The 19,133-nt window shown below is 44.1% G+C and overlaps 1 protein-coding gene across 3 annotated transcripts in view; it reads left to right on the plus strand.

Annotated features, from left to right (window-relative positions):
- Positions 1-4,173: 4,173 nt before the first annotated feature.
- KMT2A (lysine methyltransferase 2A) overlaps positions 4,174-19,133 on the plus strand; it is a 77,957-nt gene continuing 62,997 nt past the window's right edge. For 2 of the 3 annotated variants that reach the window (XM_040258108.1, XM_040258109.1), the window contains exon 1: positions 4,174-4,605. In XM_040258108.1, coding sequence (XP_040114042.1) covers positions 4,174-4,605 — 432 coding nt within the window. Of the gene's footprint in view, positions 4,606-6,700; positions 6,800-19,133 lie in introns of all 3 variants that reach the window. The other variant, XM_040258107.1, reaches the window with a different exon arrangement.

Consider the following 19,133-nt stretch of genomic DNA (forward strand, 5'->3'; position numbering starts at 1 on the left):
AGTGAAAATTTTATTTCTTTAAATTTGTAACCATATGTATATATTAGGTATTCAAGAAAAATAAATTGAATTAAAATTTAAAATAAAAAATAATAAAGCACATGCAGTTTACAGTAACTTATGAGTAAAGCATAGAATATTTTCTTTTAAAAAATATATTCACATTGTTGGGACTTCCCTCGTAGTCCAGTGGCTAAGATTCTGTTCTCCCAATGCAGGGGGCCTGGGTTTGATCCCTGGGCAGGGAACTAGATTTCACATGCTACAACTAAGATCCTGTGTGCCACAACTAAGACCTGGTACAGCCAAAAAAAAATATATATATATATATATACACATTCACATTGTTGTGCAGCTATTACCACATCCATCACCGTAACTCGTTTCATGTTATAAATCTGAAAGTCTACCAATTAAACAATAACACCCCATTCTCCTCTCACTCCATCCTCTGGCAACCATTATACTTTGTCTTTACATTTTTTACTACCCTGCTGCTAAGTCATTTCAGTCGTGTCTGACTCTGTGTGACCCTGTGGACTGTAGCCCATCAAGCTCCTCTGTCCATGCGATTCTCCAGGCAAAAATACTGGAATGGGTTGCCATGCCCTTTTCCAGGGGATCTTCCTGACCCGGGGATCAAACCCACATCTCTTATGTCTCCTGCATTGGCAGGCAGGTTCTTTACCACTAGTGCCACCTGGGAGTGAAGTGAAAGTTGCTCAGTTGTGTCCAACTCTTTGTAACCCCATGGACTATAAAGTCCATGGAATTCTCCAGGCCAGAATACTGGAGTGGGTAGTCTTTCCCTTCTCCAGAGGATCTTCCCAACCCAGGGATCGAACCCAGGTCTCCCACATTGTAGGCAGATTCTTTACCAGCTGAGTCACCAGGGAAGCTCAAGAATACTGGAGTGGGTAGGTAGCCTATCCCTTCTCTAGTGGATCTTCCCAATCCAGGAATCAAACCCAGGTCTCCTGCATTGCAGGCAGATTCTTTACCAGCTGAGCTATCAGGGAAGCCACCTGGGAAGCTCCATATAAATGGAATCACACAATATTTATCTTTTTATGATTGATTGATTTTACTTAGCATAATGTCCTCAAGATTCATCCATCTTGTAACATATTTCAGAATTCCCTTCCTTTTTTAAGGCCAAATAATATTCTATTGTATGAGCATACCACATTTTGGTAATCCATTAATTGGTTGATGAATATTGGGTTTGTGTCCATGTTTTGGCTGTTGTGAATAATGCTGCCATGAACATGGGTATACAAATATCTCAAGACTGTGGTTTCAAGATTTAGGGGGTTATATACCCAGAAGTGGAATTGCTGGAGTAATTCTTTTTTTTCTGAGGAACCACCATACTGTTTTCCACAATGGTGGCACCATTTTATACTCCTGCTTACAGTGCACAAAGGTTCCAATTTCTCCACATCTTCACCAACATTTGTTTTCCATTAAAAAAAAAAAAAAAGTCATCCTAATGAGTGTGAGGTGGCATAGTATGTCTTTCGGGGAATCAGCAGTATGGTTAGACCCCAGTGAGATTTGGTCTTGCACTTACTTACTAGCCCTGTGATTTTGGACAATATATCAGTTTCCACGTTCATCAAATCAGAATTATCTCGGAGGGTTGGTGAGAACTGAACGTGCATAAAGCACTCAGGCTCACAGAAAGCACTCAACAGATGTTATTCTTTCTGCCTTAAGAGCTCCAACAATAAACCAAATTCTGACTTGCTCGTGCTCCTTTTGGACTAGTCAGGAGGCAAAGAGACAAATCAATGATTTTATCAAGGAGTTTTCTACTTGGAGGCTTGAGTCTGAGGACTTAACACAATCTTCAGGGACATTCTTCCTTCCTGCTGTCCCCACTGAACCTGCAGACCTCCCACCTGTGCCCCAAGAAGTATGTTTGAAATGAAGAGGTTACTCAGAACCCAGCAGGTTTATGTATTCTCAGAGGTGGGGGACGGGAAGAAATCCTGTTGACACAGTTTTGTAAAGCCTGTCAGTCAGTCCCCTGCCTATTACCTCTGTAGACCGTTATGCATATTAAAGAAGGGGGGGGGACGACAAATACAAAAGAAAAATAAGCGAGAGAGAGTGAGAGGGGGAACAAATCAGGATGCTTGCGGGAATCCACGTGGTCGCCAATCTGTAACTGATCAGAGCAGCGATACTGAAGCAAAACCCCCAGCGCCTAACGCTAAATATATTGCAATGGAGAAACAGTCCACAATGGGGTGTCTATGCCCTTTAGCAGAGTCCTGGGGCTGCCGTTTAAGAGGCTCTTCCCCTACTCCCACCCTTTTTGCACCTAGTAAACCACGCGATGTAACAACGGAATCTGGTTCTGTGTGTGTGCTCTGTGTGTGCGCGCTTTGCAAACCATCTGGGCTCCATCCTGCGCGGTTGGAACCACGATCGATCCGGGACGAGTTGGGGGAGTTGAAGCTTGCCTGTGTCTCCTCCCTTTCTCCGCTCTTCTAGGCCCCCACCCCATCGTTCGCTCAGCACAAACGTTTCGCGGGTGGAGGGACGTAGGTTTTCAGCACCAGGAGGCCGTGGACCTTCTCTGGAGGCGTGCAGAGCACCCTCCAGAGGGCCAGAGCTGATTGCAACCTGCTCACCACGACCCTCCCCCTCCTCCCCAAATTCACCGCCCCAGGCTGTTATATTACTGGCCGGGCGCCGTACGGGTGCGGGAGTCCGGGAAGGCTGCGTGACCTTCCAGCGAACTCCACCTCGGCCGGGGGGTTGGGGGGGGTGGTGGATGGAGGCTGCCCCGGGGCCTGCAGGCTGTGTATCGATCCCCCAGCCTCAGCCAACGCAAGTTCTCCCAGTACAAACCCCTCCCTCCCTTCTGTGCTTTCCCAGCCTCGCAGGCTTCTAACGCCTAGCTTGAGGCGCCCTCCCCTCTTTCCCGCAATAAAGTAAACGGGGTGGATATGCATCCCCCGCCCTAACCCTCCTCCTTCCCCCTCCCCCCTCTGCCCACTAACCCCGCGCACAGAGCTCGCCGCCGGCGGGCCCCTTTCCACCCAGTGTATCATAATGCCCAACGCTCTTCTCCTCCCCCTCTCTTAATCAGAAACGTGCTCGCGAGCCCCCCTCCCTCCGCGTGCATATATTAGGGTCTGCTTTGCATGCAGCGGCAGGCAGAGAACGGAGGAAGAAGGGGCGGGGGCGCTTTTGCCCGCCTCTTCCCTCCAGGCCCCGTTAGCCACCCAGTTTCAGCTTCGTTGTAACGCCGCCTCGTTAGCGGAGCACGCCGGGGCCCCAGTGCCCGAGCGGCAGAAACAGTCCAACTCTCTGCAGAAAGGCACCAAAACCAGACGTTCCCCATCCCCGAGTGCACAGTAGGAAGAGGGGGTAGCGAGAGCCCGAACCACTCGGTGTACCCATTTTGGAGAGAGCTCCAGCATGAAAATGGGAGGGGCTCTTTTAAATTTTTTTTTTTTTTTAAAGCGCATTCATTGAGGGCCTTCCTATTTTGCATAGAGTAAACTGGGCAACAATTCCGTCTTGCCTGTAGCACAATAAGGGCTCTTTTATTCTAGAAGTGTTAAATCCGGGCTAACGCATCTCGCATCCGTGCCTCGAGGCGGAGAAGGCGCACTCGTCCCCGACCCGGCAGCCGCGTTAGACTGGAAGCGGCTCTCGCGGGCGGTTCGATTCCCAGCGCATCCCGGGAACGTGTGTAATCCGCCTCTCGGCTCTCGAGGCTGCGGGCGGTGGGGCTCCCTCCGCCTCCGTCCTCCCCGTAGCCCTCGCCCCTCCCCCTCTCCCCGGAACCCGCGCTCGGCGTCGGGCTCCTGGGCTTCCTTCCCTCCGCCTTCTCTCGAGTCTGCCGCTCCCGGAGGGCGGGGCACGCAGTTATCCAGGTTGCGGGGCGGGCGGGCGGGCGGCAGGCTGCGGCCCGGGCCTCGGGATGGCGTAGTGGCGGCCCGGCGTCGGCAGGGCGGGCCTGAGCCCTCTATACAGCTCGCTGGGCCGGCTGGCGCGGCCCGGCGCTCGGCATAGCGGCGGCGGCCTGCTGGCGGCCGGGCGGCGCCGGGCGGCCCAGGCAGGTTCCGGGGCCCGCGGCCCCCCCCCCCTCCGCCTCCCCGCCCCCCTGTGTTGTCGCCTCTCCCTCTCGCTGCTTCACTTCACGGGGCGAACATGGCGCACAGCTGTCGGTGGCGCTTCCCCGCCCGACCCGGGACCACCGGGGGCGGCGGCGGCGGGGGGCGCCGGGGCCTAGGGGGCGCCCCGCGGCAACGCGTCCCGGCCCTGCTGCTTCCCCCCGGGCCTCCGGTCGGCGGCGGCGGCCCCGGGGCGCCCCCCTCCCCCCCGGCTGTGGCGGCCGCGGCGGCGGCGGCGGGAAGCGGCGGGGCCGGGGTTCCAGGGGGAGCGGCCGCCGCCTCAGCAGCCTCCTCGTCGTCCGCCTCGTCTTCGTCTTCGTCATCGTCCTCAGCCTCCTCCGGGCCGGCCCTGCTCCGGGTGGGCCCGGGCTTCGACGCGGCGCTGCAGGTCTCGGCCGCCATCGGCACCAACCTGCGCCGGTTCCGGGCCGTGTTTGGGGAGAGCGGCGGGGGAGGCGGCAGCGGAGAGGTAAGGGGGCGAGGAACCCCCCAGGCCCGGGGTCTCGACCCTCTGCGGAGCCCCCCCTCCCCTCCCCCATCCGGGATTGTGGAGCATCCCAATTCGGGGACCATCCCTGGGTCCCTGACCCGGGGCAGACCGGCCCTCCCATCTCGGGTTCCCCATACTGGGGTGCAGACCCCAAGGCGCCCCCACCCCGGGGTTCGGACCCATCTGGCCGAGGGCCTTTGCCCCCGACCCTCCTTGCCCTGACCCTTCCCCAAATCCTTTGGCACAGACCCCTCTCCCGGGTTTCCCATCCCGGGACTGAACCCCTCCTCCCTTTCACAGATTACCTCATCCGAGCAAGATTCCTCCCTCCCTCCCTTCCTAGAGACTTGATCCCGCCACATCCCCGCCTCCCTCTCTGGGCAGATGTTTTACTCCTGGGGCAGTTTTCCTCTCGGGCATCTCTCGGGTGATGGCCTCATCCAAAGCCACGTTCTTCTCCCACCCTTGGGGATCGGTGTCCCTTCCAGCACCTTGCTTCCGAAGACCTGGTGAACCCTCGCCCTGTCCCCGGGCCAGGTTCCTACACCAGCAGCCACTCCCCCTTCCTTCACCTCCACCCGCGCCCCCACCTCCCACCCCCAGCAGAGAGGTCCTGCCGTCATCCCGCCCTACCCCACCAGGAAAAAGCTACTTTCCTCTCCATCTTTCTCCCTTCGCCTCCTTTCCCTCTGAAGATAACGGTGATCTCTTCGTACAGCAGTCGGTTTCCCCCCATCTTACAGAGCTGCAGTTTCTAGCCTACGGGTAGCAGGGGCTTACACTACCTTCACTCCACCCTTTCCCTCCTTTAGAATGAAGGGTTAGTGGCATCTTTGCGGGGGGAAAATAGTCCACTGTCCCTCAGGCTCAGAGAAGATCTGCTCTCCACCATTTCCCCTGGAGAGGAGGCAGGCTTTCCCCTCCAGCTCTGGGGAAGGGGGCCCCCGTGAGGGGAGGTGTTTGTGGGGGACTTGGGCAGCATCCTCCCAGGGGAAGCAGCTGCTGCTCTCCTACCCCACCCACTGTGCCTGAGAGCACGCAGTCTCTAGCCCTAGCTCCCTCCCGCCCTTCTTTTCTCCGTCATTTCATTATTGATCCACCTTTTCCTAGGCCAATCCTGGGGCTTGGAAGGGGTGGGGGAAGCAGGGTTGGGGTGAGGAGAGTAGATAAGGGACAGTTTTACTGGTGGCTGCTTCTGGTGGAGAGAAAGAGGGTTATGAAGAGCTTATGAAGCAAAGTTATTCCTTAGGAGGAGTTAGGGCTCTCTCTCTGATTTAAGGGGAACCCAGGGAGGATGAAGGGTCTCGAGCTTTGCTCCTTCCCCGTTAGTACCGGGAGGAGAATGGGGAGGCTTTGATAGGCATTATTTGGCCCCCTTCAGCCAAAAGGAAAGTTGCCCTGGGAAGGGAAGTTGAGTTCAGGTTCAGCCAGTGGCGTTGCGCATTTGTTTTCCATTGGGTGCAGAAGGGGGAGTTTGATTTGGAGGGGAAGGGGCAGAATGGCATAGAGGGGGGTGCTAGAAGGAGGAAGAGCAGCTGTTTGGGGCTGAAGCCGAGTGGGTAGGGGGTTGCTGCTCTGGAGTGCTCTTGATTGAAACAGAAAGGGAAAGATATCAACGAGCCGTTTCCTGCATGCTCTGCCGTCGGTGCACACAAAATATCCTGGGCAAACCCCTGCTCCCCTATTGTGCCCCGCACCCCTTTAGATCTACGGAAAGATCCTGGGAAGAAGGGGAGGGAGGAGATCCCAGGGACCCTGGCCCCTCCTTTCAAGGAGCTGGCATTTTTTAGTTGTTAGTCTTCCTGCCTCCTTTTTTAAATCGTTTCTAAGGCAGCATGATGAGGAGACTGACAACAGCCCGCCTTCTGACAGAGCAAGGAGGACATGATGGGGGCGTGTTCCTTGCTCGGTAGCTAGCTGCTGCGTCCCTCTTCCCTGCCTCTCTCTGCTCTCTCTCCACCTCCTTTTCCCAGCCTTCAGAAGGCAGCTGCAGTCAGCAGGGTTGTTTGAGACTATTTATTGGTTGCTGTAGATTATTATTTTTTTTTGAAAGGCCAATTCTGTATTTTTTAAGCTAACAACACAGATCCCATGTAGTTGGAGAACCAAAGGCCTCATACATGACAAAAAGACTGAACCGTTCAGGTTACTTGCATGGAGTTGGTGCTTAAATGTGAGTTGATTTTGTTTTTTTAAAAGATACAGCAGCAAAAAAAAAATAAATAAATAGACTTACTGACATTTCATTTACCTGCTTATTTTCAAAACTGAGACTTGCCTGGTTATATGTAGAATTTTAGCCCATGTATACTTGAGTATAATAAGAACGTCTCTATTAGGAGAAGTTAGTCTATTTTTAAGGGGATCCTGAGAAGCATTTTCTTCTTGTTTAGCATGCTTGTATATTTTGTATTGAAGGACCAAGTACTTGTTCATTCACATTCCAAATGTTATCACATATTCAAAGGCAAAGTTTTATGCTGACAGCTTCCAATCATAGGTTTTCAAGAGACTGGTTAGAAAGAGAGCCACCTGGATTCAGGGACCTAATGTCTGGGCACCAGAATATTTTATCTGTTGGTCTTTGACAAGTCACCTTTAAAGGTTTAATCAGGTGCTAACATTTTCTTATCCACTGGCATTATTTTGTTTAGCATTAGTATGTAGTGTAAAGCCTGTCAAGGAGTTGCAGTAATTTCAACTAAGAGCATATTAATTTTTTTTTTTCTTTAAGACTTTTGCGTGAACAGTATTTGCTACTTCAGTATGAGAAGAATGGTTGACTCCTTATGTTAAACTTCAGTATTTTTTTCTGAATTCAGCTAGAATGAACTGTTGTTCCATTGGTAAGCCTTTCATGTGGTAGTTTGTGTTAATCTAGGATGGGTTAATGGTATATGTTCATGAGTACTCACTCACCCATGGTATGGTTTAGTACTAAACCATAGTGATTACATCCTTGGACCTGGTTGTTTTCAGTGTAGAAACCAAGAGTTTTGTTAGAGAGTCTTACAAATCAATGATAAAAGTTCCAAAAAGGAGGTTTAGGGTTTCCCTGGGCTAACACGGAGTTCTAAAGGTTGTTTCTCAGAAGTTGCTCACAGATCTGTATCAAGCCTTGTCTGGTTCATGAAGGCGTGGTTTGTGATCCAGAATGATTCTGGCCTCTTTATATTCTGCTTTGCTTTAAGTGAATAATGACTATAATTTCTCCATAACAAAAGTGTACTTATTGAACTGCTAAGTTCAAGTGGTTGAAAGATGACAGAACTTCCAGGTCAGTTCCCGCCTTCAGCTGCTTTAGCTGCAGAAGGTTTGTCCCTTATTGCCACACATTCTGAACTTCCCTTGGGATTGCATCTCTCTCTGAGTAATAACTACATGTAAGAGTTCTTCATGGCCAAAATCTGTCAGATGGGATTTTTTTTTTTTTTTAAATCTACATAAGTGTTGCTGGTCTCCTGTTGGGGCTTTCTTTGTGACAATTGTGAAGTAGAATTAATTTGAGTTTTATTTGATTGTGCACTGTAAGAAATCACAGTGGTCTGCTTTTTTGCTTCCCTCTGCCCTGCATGGTGTCAGGGTCCTACTTTTTGAGGATTGTCTCAGGTGGTATTTATGTGAGTCTACTCTGCCATCTAAATATACATACTTCAGCATTCTCTCTGTTGATTAGAATTGGGACTGTTTTAATATGAATCCCTGAATGGTCTTATCAGCATGTAGTCTTTGTTTATTACTTTCATACTCCAGTTACTGTTCATACCACCTCACAAAAGGTTAAAAGCAGTATTTCCATTCTGATTGAACGTGGCAGACTTTGATTAGCTATAAATGGAAACTGAATCACAACATTGTTATGTATTTGTCTTTATGCTTGAAATGGCAGTTTAGTTCAGGTAGCCCCAGGTGGGCTCTTGAGTGGGGATTAGAAAAGATGTAGTTGTGGAGTGGGAGAGCATCTGTGATTTTTTTTTTTTAATGGTCTCTGGGTATATGTGCCAAGAGTGGGAGTTTCTCTGTCCTTGCCCTTACAGCTAATCCTGAGCTGGGCAGAAGGAAAGTGAAGCAGAGAACAAGTGGGCTAGAAGAAACCCCTCCGAGTGGAAGTCGGTAGACATGACATGAGTCCTTGTACTCATCTCTTTCACTCACCAGTCTGGACAATTTCACTTTTAACCTGAAACTTCCGACCTGTAAAATGAGAAGGTTGGGCCACATGTCAGTTCAGGAATCTTTTTTGCTCCAGTATTCTCATTCCTTTCTGTTATATTAATTATTTGCTCAGGTTAGAACTTATTCTTAATTTTTTTTAAGAGTCAGAGTCAGTGAACCTGTTAGGTAATTTTTAATATCAGAGTGTACATTAGCCCATTTAACTGCCATTATTATTGGGAAGAGAAATTTGAACTCGGTAGGAAAGTTTTCTTTGTATGGACAAGATGTAAGAACTCTATGGGAAAAGTTCTTCGCTGAAGTTGACCAATTTCATTTATGAGAAAAGTGAAGATACAATTTTCAGTATAACTTATTATCTGATATTTAGACACCTTCTTGTTTGGCTAGATTTGTTTCTATGTTTTCAGTATTGTTGATTCTTGACTGTCCAAACAGAAGTTATTTTCACTCTAGATCGTATATTCCTTTAGGTGTATGAGCTTTTAAATGGAAAAAAAAAATCCAAGACACTAATGTATTTATAAGTCCAAAGTGATGGTGCCCACATTGCAGGGAGTAGTTGTTAATAGGCTCAGAAACATACTCTGGTTTTTACTGAGCATCCCAAATGCAATCTTTAGAACTTCTCTTCACCTCTCACTGAAAGGCATATCACTTGTCTCCACCTTTGCTTTCCATCTAATTATCTTAAGGCACTTGCTCTTGTAGGAAATTGTTGGGTCACAAAATAGTAATTGATCTTGATTGGAAGTTGAGAAAACACTCATCTTGACTCCCCTCCCATGTCTGCTCACCTGGTATCCGGCCTTCCACAGAGCAGCTGTGCAGACTTACTACCCACTGCCTTCCTTGCCCTGTGGCTAAAGGGGGTGAGTAGCCCTGCTATGCTTGCTCTGAGGCATAACAGACTGCACTGCCTCTCTCTCCTTTGGAGACTCACTGTTTTAATTGTAGGTCTCCTAATTAAGATCTCTTTGTGCCTGCCCACATTCCACTAGTGTTGGCACAGAACTTCAGCTTCCTTCTAGCACTTAACTGAAGGCCTTCAGTCAGGCCTTTTGTGAACATCTTGTCTCTTTCCATTCTTCCTCTGCCAAGGTGGAGAGCTCAGCGGCAGAGACCTATGAGACTGGGAGAAGCTTTGTGACTGTCACTACTTTGGGAGGAATTTATTCTTGGATTGTTGGGATGGGACCTTTTTTTGTTTGCATATGTTATTTTCAGGAATTAAGAAAGGTTAAATTACTAATGAGTCTGACATGCGATACCTACATTTAAGTCAGATTCTTAACCCTGTAGGCACTAGGGGGAAGGAGGAAGCTACTGAGTTTACTATTAAAAATATTTGTTTGTGTCTTATCTACACTGGTTTAAAGCTTGGTGAGCAAAATCTTATGGAGTAAATCACGGACTTGGGCTTTCTGTGGTTTTGAAGATGATCAATTAAACGGAATGATCGATTAAATTGTATCAGATTTTAAAAAAATACTTATTTATTTGGCTGCTCCAAGTCTTAGTTGCAGCACATGGGATTATTGGTTACTGCATGTGGGATCTAGTTTCCCTGACCAGGGATCGAAGCCAGACCCCCTGCATTGGGAGCTCTGAGTCTTAACCACTAGACTACCAGGGAAGCCCACTGTATCAGATTTTAAAACATGGAGTTAACTTTGATATTTGAATTAACTTTTTTGATTAGAAAAGATTTCCGGAGGGTCTCAAAATTGCTGAGTTAATTAAGAATACTCTTGTGAGTCTCCAGTATTTCTTGAGAAGATCAGGAATTGTCTAGGCTTCTAGAGTAGTTTCAGAATAAGGGAAAGTAATTTTTCTGGAAAATGTAGTTTTACTCTAGTTCTCACTGTGTAAGTTCTCACAATACAGTCCTTTATGTGTGGCATGTTAGAGGAACTGCAGTCTTTATTAAGAAAAAGGAATCTTGACTCCTTCACCTGGATCCAGATGGTTTCATTGATCACATCGGTATAAGACGGACAAAGGGCGACTTTTTTGTTTTTGTTATTGTCATTTCCTTGGTTGTGAAGAAGGCCTGAAAGAAGGAAGTCCGGGATCTTTATGGCATGCATGAAATAAAGCTGGAGGCCTGTGCTCTTATACCTGAGTGGGTGGTTTTATGGCCTAATTCTCTAATTGCTGGCATTTATGACAGTGTGGATGCAACTGGCCCTGTGGCTGAGGTGGATTATGTTGGGAATAGGGAGAGAAAAGGGGTCCTTTTGTTAGCCTTTTCATTTTCCCCCTCAATAAGTTCTCTGAGAAAGCCCTAAGGAAATACAGAGACTTGGACTGAGGGAATGACATCCCATAAAATGGTTCTTTACGTTTTTAAAAAGGATGAGCTGCTTTTCTTGACCTATCCAAAGAAATCCATACCACCACTGTTAAATATTTCAATGAGCTTTGTACCTTGTCAGGTTACACTCCAGGGGACGCCAACCAGGAGAAGGTTGGAGGCACTGCCAGGCATTTGCTTCTAGAAACCAAGATATTTGAAAGAAGAATTCTGTTGTGTGGATTTTATTGTAGTTGTTTTGGATGATATAAATCCTCTTGTAAGCTTAGTATGAAACTTCTTAGAGGCCAAACTTGGTTTAACTTTTTAGATGTTGAATATAACTATTCTGATGTGTTTTAGTTTTGAGGAAACAGTTAAAGATATAAATGTAAGAGTTAGTTGGCAGTTTTCTGTGCTGTGTATGAAAATTCCCCTTTTCTTTGAAATGAGTAGTTGTTTTTCTGTTTGACAAATAGACTGAAGGGATTTCCCCAGCTATTTTACCTTTAATTATCATTACAGCAATGCCTTGTGTGGCACCAGTGGGTAGGATCTATTCAACTGGCATTTATTTCTGGAGTTGGAGTTTTTTCCCCATATATTTTATCTGTTTTCTTGCATTTCTTTTTTTGTGTTTGGTTGGAATATTTGAGTGTAGATGTTTTGATGCCTTTCATCAGTCAGAGCTATGAACTTTTCTAACATTTGGACTGTTTCAGAGAGATCCAACCCTTACGATCCACACGTTGCTGAACCATCATTGTTTCATTCTCATTTTACAGCATCAAAGTAATTGTGGCTTTCTGTCTTGAATTAGGGGAATAATATTACTTGTAAGGAGTGTTTTTAGAGAAACTTTTTAAAATGAAGCTCTCCTTTGTACTCTCTCAGTTCTAAAAACTGGGGAGTAGTTAATCACACATATCTGTAATAAATATCTACACCTCGAGGAATAAATATTTACACATGCTTGTATTCAACCTCTGTCCATCCATGATTATTAACTGATTTTTTAGATCAAACACAAACATACAACATTGTCCCTAGATTATTGCCTTTAATTATAAGCAGTAAAACCATGTGGATAGCATCTCTTTAAGCTTAGTTAATGAGGAAATCCTTTGGTAATCTCTCCAGCAAGGATTTTTTATTCATGCATGTATAAATACCTTTACAAAGGAAAGGTAGAATCTTATTATCTAATCTGTAATAGTGTGAGATAGTATAGCACAGTAATTAGGAGCTATTAAGACCATGAGCTCTGGATTTAGACCGGCTGGGTTCAAATCTTGGCTCAGCCATTTAATAGCTGAATGACTTTGGAAAACTTTCTTAACCTCTCCATGCTTCAGTTTTTTCATTTGTAAATTAGTGGTAATTGTGCTTCATAAGATTATTGTGAGGCTTAATTGAAATTATTATGCATGCAAAGTATTTAGCACTTTGCCTGGTACATAGCAATCTTTAATTATTATTAGGACTCAGATTTAAAGGACAGGAGTGCTTCTTTTCCCACCCAAATAACAGGTTCTTATTACTTTGAGGTGTATATATGTGTGTGTGTGTGTACATATATATCTATTCAAGTGCTATAATCTTGATTTAAGAATGTTCTTGCTTTTGGTATCGGTGTCAAGTTCATCACTAAGCTAGGTGGAACCAAACTGAAGCCAGCCACACATCTTGCTAACAGTGGGTACCACTGGTATCTAACTAGAATATAATTAGAGATAAGGCAAAAAGGGAGGAAAAAAAACAAGACAGTAAATAGGCAGGTAGGTAACCAAGGAAGGCAGTGCCTTCATGAGTTGCATAATTATCAGGCCAAGGCAGCTGTATTGGGGTTGCTGCTCTTGGTCTCTATAACTGGTGTTCCTTATCTTTTCGAGTGTGAGTACATGGTGATTTCCTGAAACAACTCTGAGGCTCTTCAGGGTGCTTGGCCCCCAGGTTCAGATTCATTAGTCTATACTTGATAACTGTTTGACATTTGTTCTCAAGTTTCAGCTTAAGGAGAGTAAGTTTAGGCCTATGGAGATCAATGCAACTATAATTTATTTACAGAAGAAATGCTAAGTTGTAGGCTGGAACTTAAACTTGAGACATAAAAATAACCACAAGTAGAATAGTCAAAAAATAAATTAAGCTTTAAGAGTCATTCGTAGAGGATAGTATGCTTAAGGAGGAAAAATATAGTTTTATTAAAAACTTAAAAAATAGGTTTGCTAAAATACCTGATATACTATTTTTTTTTACAGATGAAAAAACCAAGGTACAGACACGTTAAATAGATTTCCTTAAGTTTTGTGGCTAGTAAGTGACAGATAGTGAAAATCGCTCAGTCATGTCCGACTCTTTGCGACCCCATGGACTAAACAGTCCATGGAATTCTCCGGGCCAGAATATTGGAGTGGGTAGTCTTTCCCTTCTCCAGGGGATCTTCCCAACCCAGGGATTGAACCCCGGTCTCCCACATTGGAGGTGGATTCTTTACCAGCTGAGCCACCAGGGAAGCCTGTAAGTGATGGAGCTAGAATTCAAATCCAGACCTGTAACTATTTGAAGCCTCATTCATGCTCTTTGCACTGTGCTACCTTCTGTCCCTTTCTCTTCCCACCCCCATCCAGTCAATTTCTGGGGCTTGTCTGTGGTACTGTTGTAGTGTTTCTTTAATCTGTCCCTGTTTTTCTGTTTTTATCATCCTACTTTAAATTTCCATTACCTTTGCATGGATTATAATCATAATCTCCTAACTGGTCTCTCTGTTTTCTTTTTCACTGTATATACAGTGTTGCCAGTGGTTTTCTTAAATACAGATCTGATTCTGTCCCTTTATTCCTGAAACTCTTCGACTTCTCACTGAATGTAAAATAAGATTTGAAATTCCCAGCCCTTCATAATCTAGCTGGCCTACATTTCTACATTTTGAACATTATCTCCTGAACACACATTTTCACTTAATGTGCTTCAGCCATATTGAACTACCAGCCTGTTAGATGTTCTCTACAGTGTGTTTGTACCTGCCTTTATACCTTTGCTAATGCCTCTCCTTTGCCTTAAAGCGTTTTCCCATCTTGACCTGCCTCTGACTTATTTATTCATCTCTCATGGCTCAGTTCAGACCTCACTCTTCCTGAAGCTTTCAAGATACCGGTCCTATCTGAAATTCAGCCTTTCCTTTTCTGTTTTCTTAGTGTTCTTTATCCTACCCTTAAAGAATTCACTCCGGATACTTTCTGCTGTACATACTTTTGATTATGTCTGTCTTTCCCCCATTAGATTATGATTTCCTTAAGACATGGACGATGTCTGAGTCATCATTTGTGTTTTATGTCGTTTACAATGGTGACTTTTCATTTAGAAGGTGACCAGTGAATGCTGAATTGAAACTTTGTTATACATACAACTTCTAGAAATACTTTGTAAGGATATATTGCCTAAGGTATTATGTTGTTCAAGACTATTAGCAGGATAATTTTGAAGCTAACTTAAGTACAGCAGAAGAAAGTCTAAGAGCCATCAAAGGACACTTTTGTAAAAGTAGTGGTCGGGGCTTTAGATGTGATGTCGAGGAATCTGGATGGGGTGGTATCATCTTTTATATAGATAATGCTGGCACTGGTCACCCCCTTACTGGAGTGTTGTTTCCATTTCTAGGTTCCTCAACTTAAAAGGGATGAGGAGACCTTGGAGACCGTTCCGAGGAGACTCAAAAGATGATTATATGATTGGAAGTCAGTCCTGTGAGGAAAGGTTGAGAGAATGAAAGGTTAAGAGGCAACTTAATAACTCTTCAAAAAACATGAATGGATCCATTATTAGGAATGGTAACCAGCTGTTTTCCAGCTCCACTGATGCTCAAATAAGAGAAAAATAGGTTTAAATTGAAGCAAAGAATAGTTGTGTAAAGAACTTGATGCTAATGATAATTTTCATAATGATGGTGAAAAGATTACTGAACTAATTTTATGATCTTCTCTGGAGGTTAATTTTAAAGTACAGTCTTACATATGTGTAAAATGACTTTTTAAGCTACCTTCTCACTCTCTGAATCAACAATTTTTTTTAAAATTCAGATCCTGGAGGGTGTGGATCATGTTCTATACTTTTTAATATTCCCCAAGGGCCCCTAGGGTCTCACTGGCTCCCTGAGAAGTATTTTATTTGAATTGTCAGTTTATGGCAATAATTAACTTTCAGTAGCAAGCTCTAGAGAAAGGTCTTTATGAAATGATTTTATAGTGGTTTTATAGGAGAATAAAAACTTGGTAAACGGAGCTAAGAGGGAAATCTTAAAATCGAGAAACTAGGGGAGATAGTTCTGGTCTCAATATAGGAAGCAAATATTTATAGCTTTTATATCCATTTTCAGTTGTAGTCTAAAGAGATGTGCTGCAGAATATTCCTTGTTAAGGGTATCACTGCTTGTGGATGCATTGTAACAAGTGCTTTGTATATCGTTTCCAGTCTAATAAGGTTGGCTTCATGTGAATGAGGATTACAAAGGCCTCTGACCCTTGGCTTTTGAGGCCGGGAGGAGGGCTTGCATTACTCAGAATGAAACCTTTTTAGACATGTTGGGTTGCAAAAAGCATTTCCGGCACAGTCAGAATGAAAACTGTGAATTGGGATTATTCATATAGATTACCAAGAGTCTGGGCAGAACTGATATTAACACCAGCTCTTTTTCCTGCTAGCTTTTAGTCCCACAACCTTGAGTGGGTTACTGAAGCTTTAGGACTTTGGAATTTAGTACCGGAATTGTGTATAAACTCCTTCTTGTAGGTAAATTGATACTAGGTTTATTTAAGGTTATCTGGCCTTAAGTGATATAAATGTAATGAGTAGCTTCTAAGTTTCATGTAGAATGCTGTCCACTGTTAACCAGACCATCTCAAAATGACTGGAGTTCAGAGGTGAAGCTGGATTGTTGCAGGGATTCTGCAAGTGGTGGCAAAGTGAATGGTGGCTTGATTACCGAACTGTAAAATTGGTGCCATCTGAGAAACTGGGAAATATAAGAGAATCCTACTTTTCCTGTGGGGTTTCCCTGGTGGCTCAGCGGTAAGAATCTGCCTGCCAATGCAGGAGACTTGGGTTCAATTCCTGGGTCAAGAAGATCTCCTGCAGAAGGAAATGGCAGCCTGCTTCAGTATTCTTGCCTGGGAAATCCCATGGACAGAAGAGCCTGGCGGACTGTAGTCCACGGGTTTGCAAAAGAGTCGGAGATGATATAGTGACTAAACAACAGTTTTCTCTGTAACTTTTAGTTGCTTATCATACAGGTATAAAATAAGAAAGCAAGCGATTACAAAAGCAAAGAGTACTTCTTATGATTGTCTATTCTCCTTGAGAGATTCCAGTGTTAGAGTAATAAAATACCAGGGACTTTTTTGTTTTAGTGAGTTAGTGCGACATAAACTTTAGTGAGCTTCTCAGAATATGACGATAAACTTCCAAATATGATGTAGAAGTCAGTCAGTTGGTTTTTTAAGATAGTAAGAACACAAAATTTCCAAATTCATACGCTGAACATTAGTCTTCAAAAATGTTAGGTCATATTCTGTTGACTGACTTGGTAGCTTTGTTGTTTTGCCAAAGACAGTGTTTACTTTGGTGTCCGAATTCACTTTGTTCCTTTAGAAAACTGACTCTTTGTGGAGATAACTCTATTTACCTCTAGAGGAAAGAAAGTTGTGAACTCCTTAGTGTTACTTTAGTTGCTGTTGGTTGTTCGACAGCCCAGAAGGAAAGATGCAATCTGACTTTTGCACCAAGAGCAGAACAACAAGCTGGAAGAAAAAAAAATGAAATATTCTAGTAGAAATTTATAATTAAATGAACATACACCTCAAAATGAAGTTAACTATTGAAAGTTGGCCTATGGAGGACCAAAACTTCTTGTAATAAAAAGAACCATCTCTGAAAACAGTGTTGGTGTTTGTTTGTTTAATTTTTCCAGGCTATTCAAGTGGATCTAGTCATTTGTGGTACTTCCCTGTTAAACAAAGAATAAGCCCTGTCATTGTGTTGATTAATTTAATGTCTATAGTATATCAGTTAAGTGGGCTTTATTTCTTCTACTTCAGCGAGTAGACAAACCAGTTCAGACTTGGAACCTAGAAGTCTGAAAGTCTTTAATTTTTGTTTGTTCTGTTTTGGTTTTTTGTTTGTTTGTTTTGTTTTTAAAGATTCTGCACAGTAATTTGGAGCATTGCCAAGAATCTGTATAGCTTACTATCTGATGTAGTGGGTTCATTTTGCCTTTTTTCTTTTTCTTTTTTTTCAAAGATGCTGAGCTGCTTTATGTTTGCCTCTTTTTCCAGAGCAGGATGGGTGGAGCTCACCTGTCTCTTGTGCTGTTTTGAGCATCTCTGCTTCTTGCTCCTGTTGATAAGGAGTGAGGATAAGGAGACAGTTCTTTCTCTAATTACAGAGTGGGTAGCATTTGTGTTTTGTAGGTAACATTGCTAGGTAGAATTGAATTAAATATTTGAAAATGGTTTCATTCCTGCGTAGGTGAAAACTTAACCAACTGTTGTTACTGAGGGACAGTGTATTACTGTCTTTGCACTCTTTAATCCTAGATGACTTTGGGAGGGTTCAGTATCAGAGAACATATTTAAAACAGTTGAAATCTCTTCCTTTCCGTTATGCATTTAAACAGCCATAGTTCTCTTTGATGCACCAAGAGCCAGAGAGAATCTGGCCTTGGCCCTGCCACTGCCAATTTGTTGACAAAAGATGATGATGTCAGTTCAATAACTGTATACATCTCTCAACTGGTTGGATTTCAGAAACCATCTTGGCTTAAGAAGTTTATCTCCTGATATCTGTGTATTTGACTATGCTTGAATATTTTATACTTTTTTCTTATAAATTCAGTCAAATTATTGTTAAACTCACATTTGGAAGTGATTAACAAGTGTCACTATATAGTTTTCTTTTATAAATGATGAACAGCTTGTAAAGAGGCTTATCTTCCCCCAGTGGCATTCATAAACATAGCACTCTACAAAGTAAGAGATAGAGACTTAGCTATTTTAGCTATTTTTCTAAGAATGTCTTATGTACCAGGCAGATGACCAAGTGTTAGGGCATTAGCCCTGAATAAGTAAGTCCCTTCCTTCATGAAACTTACTTTTAATTCCTCTTTACCAAGCTTGGCTTAAAATATAGCATGAATGTAAGTACTAAAATTATAATACCTTGCAAGATACTTTGGATATTGGTCATTTGAAGGTTGAAGCTCTCGAAGCTAATATTAACAGAATTGTTCCTGGGAGCAATTCAAGTAGTAGTCTTTGTTTACTGATTCTTGAGTGTCAGTTATACCAAGTGTGTTTAATAGCTTTCTTTCCCCTTCCTCTTAAAAGGGAACTTAAGCACATGGGCTTCCCAGGTGGTAAAGTGGTAAAGAATCTGCCTGCCAATTCAGGAGACTCAAGGGATGTGAGTTCAGTCCCTGGGTCGGGAAGATCCCTTGAAGTAGGAAATGCAACCCACTCCAATATTCCTGCCTGGAAAATTTTATGGACAGAGGAGCCTGGTGGGCAACAGTCCATGGGGTTGCGAAGAGTCAGACACGACTGAGTGAGTGTGCACACACACAATGACTAGCACATTTTTCATTGCCTTCTACAGCTGAAGAAGTGCCACTCTCCACTTGTACCCTGGGTTTCATCCCCTCTCATCTACTCAGGGTCATTCCTGCAGTTATCCCCTCCTCTCTCCTCCATTACAGTTTCTGCCTCATCAACATATAAAACTGTTTTAACTGATTTAAATAGTTCTTTTAAAAAACCATGGACCCCACATCCTTTCCCAGTCACTACCCAATATTCTGCTCCCTTTCACAATAAAATTCCTTGAAAGTGCAATGTGTATTTGCAGGTGCCACTTTCTTACCTCTCAGCCACTCCTCGTCCTGTGCTGTTGGGCTTTTATTTATCCTCATGACTCTGAAATTGCTCTTATCAAAATCCTCAAGGGCGTCTCTCCTACCCGATTGAATAGCTAATTTCTCAGTCCT

The sequence above is a fragment of the Oryx dammah genome, unplaced genomic scaffold (genome assembly GCF_014754425.2).
Source record: "Oryx dammah isolate SB20612 unplaced genomic scaffold, SCBI_Odam_1.1 HiC_scaffold_17, whole genome shotgun sequence".
In the NCBI taxonomy this organism is placed as follows: Eukaryota; Metazoa; Chordata; class Mammalia; order Artiodactyla; family Bovidae; genus Oryx; species Oryx dammah.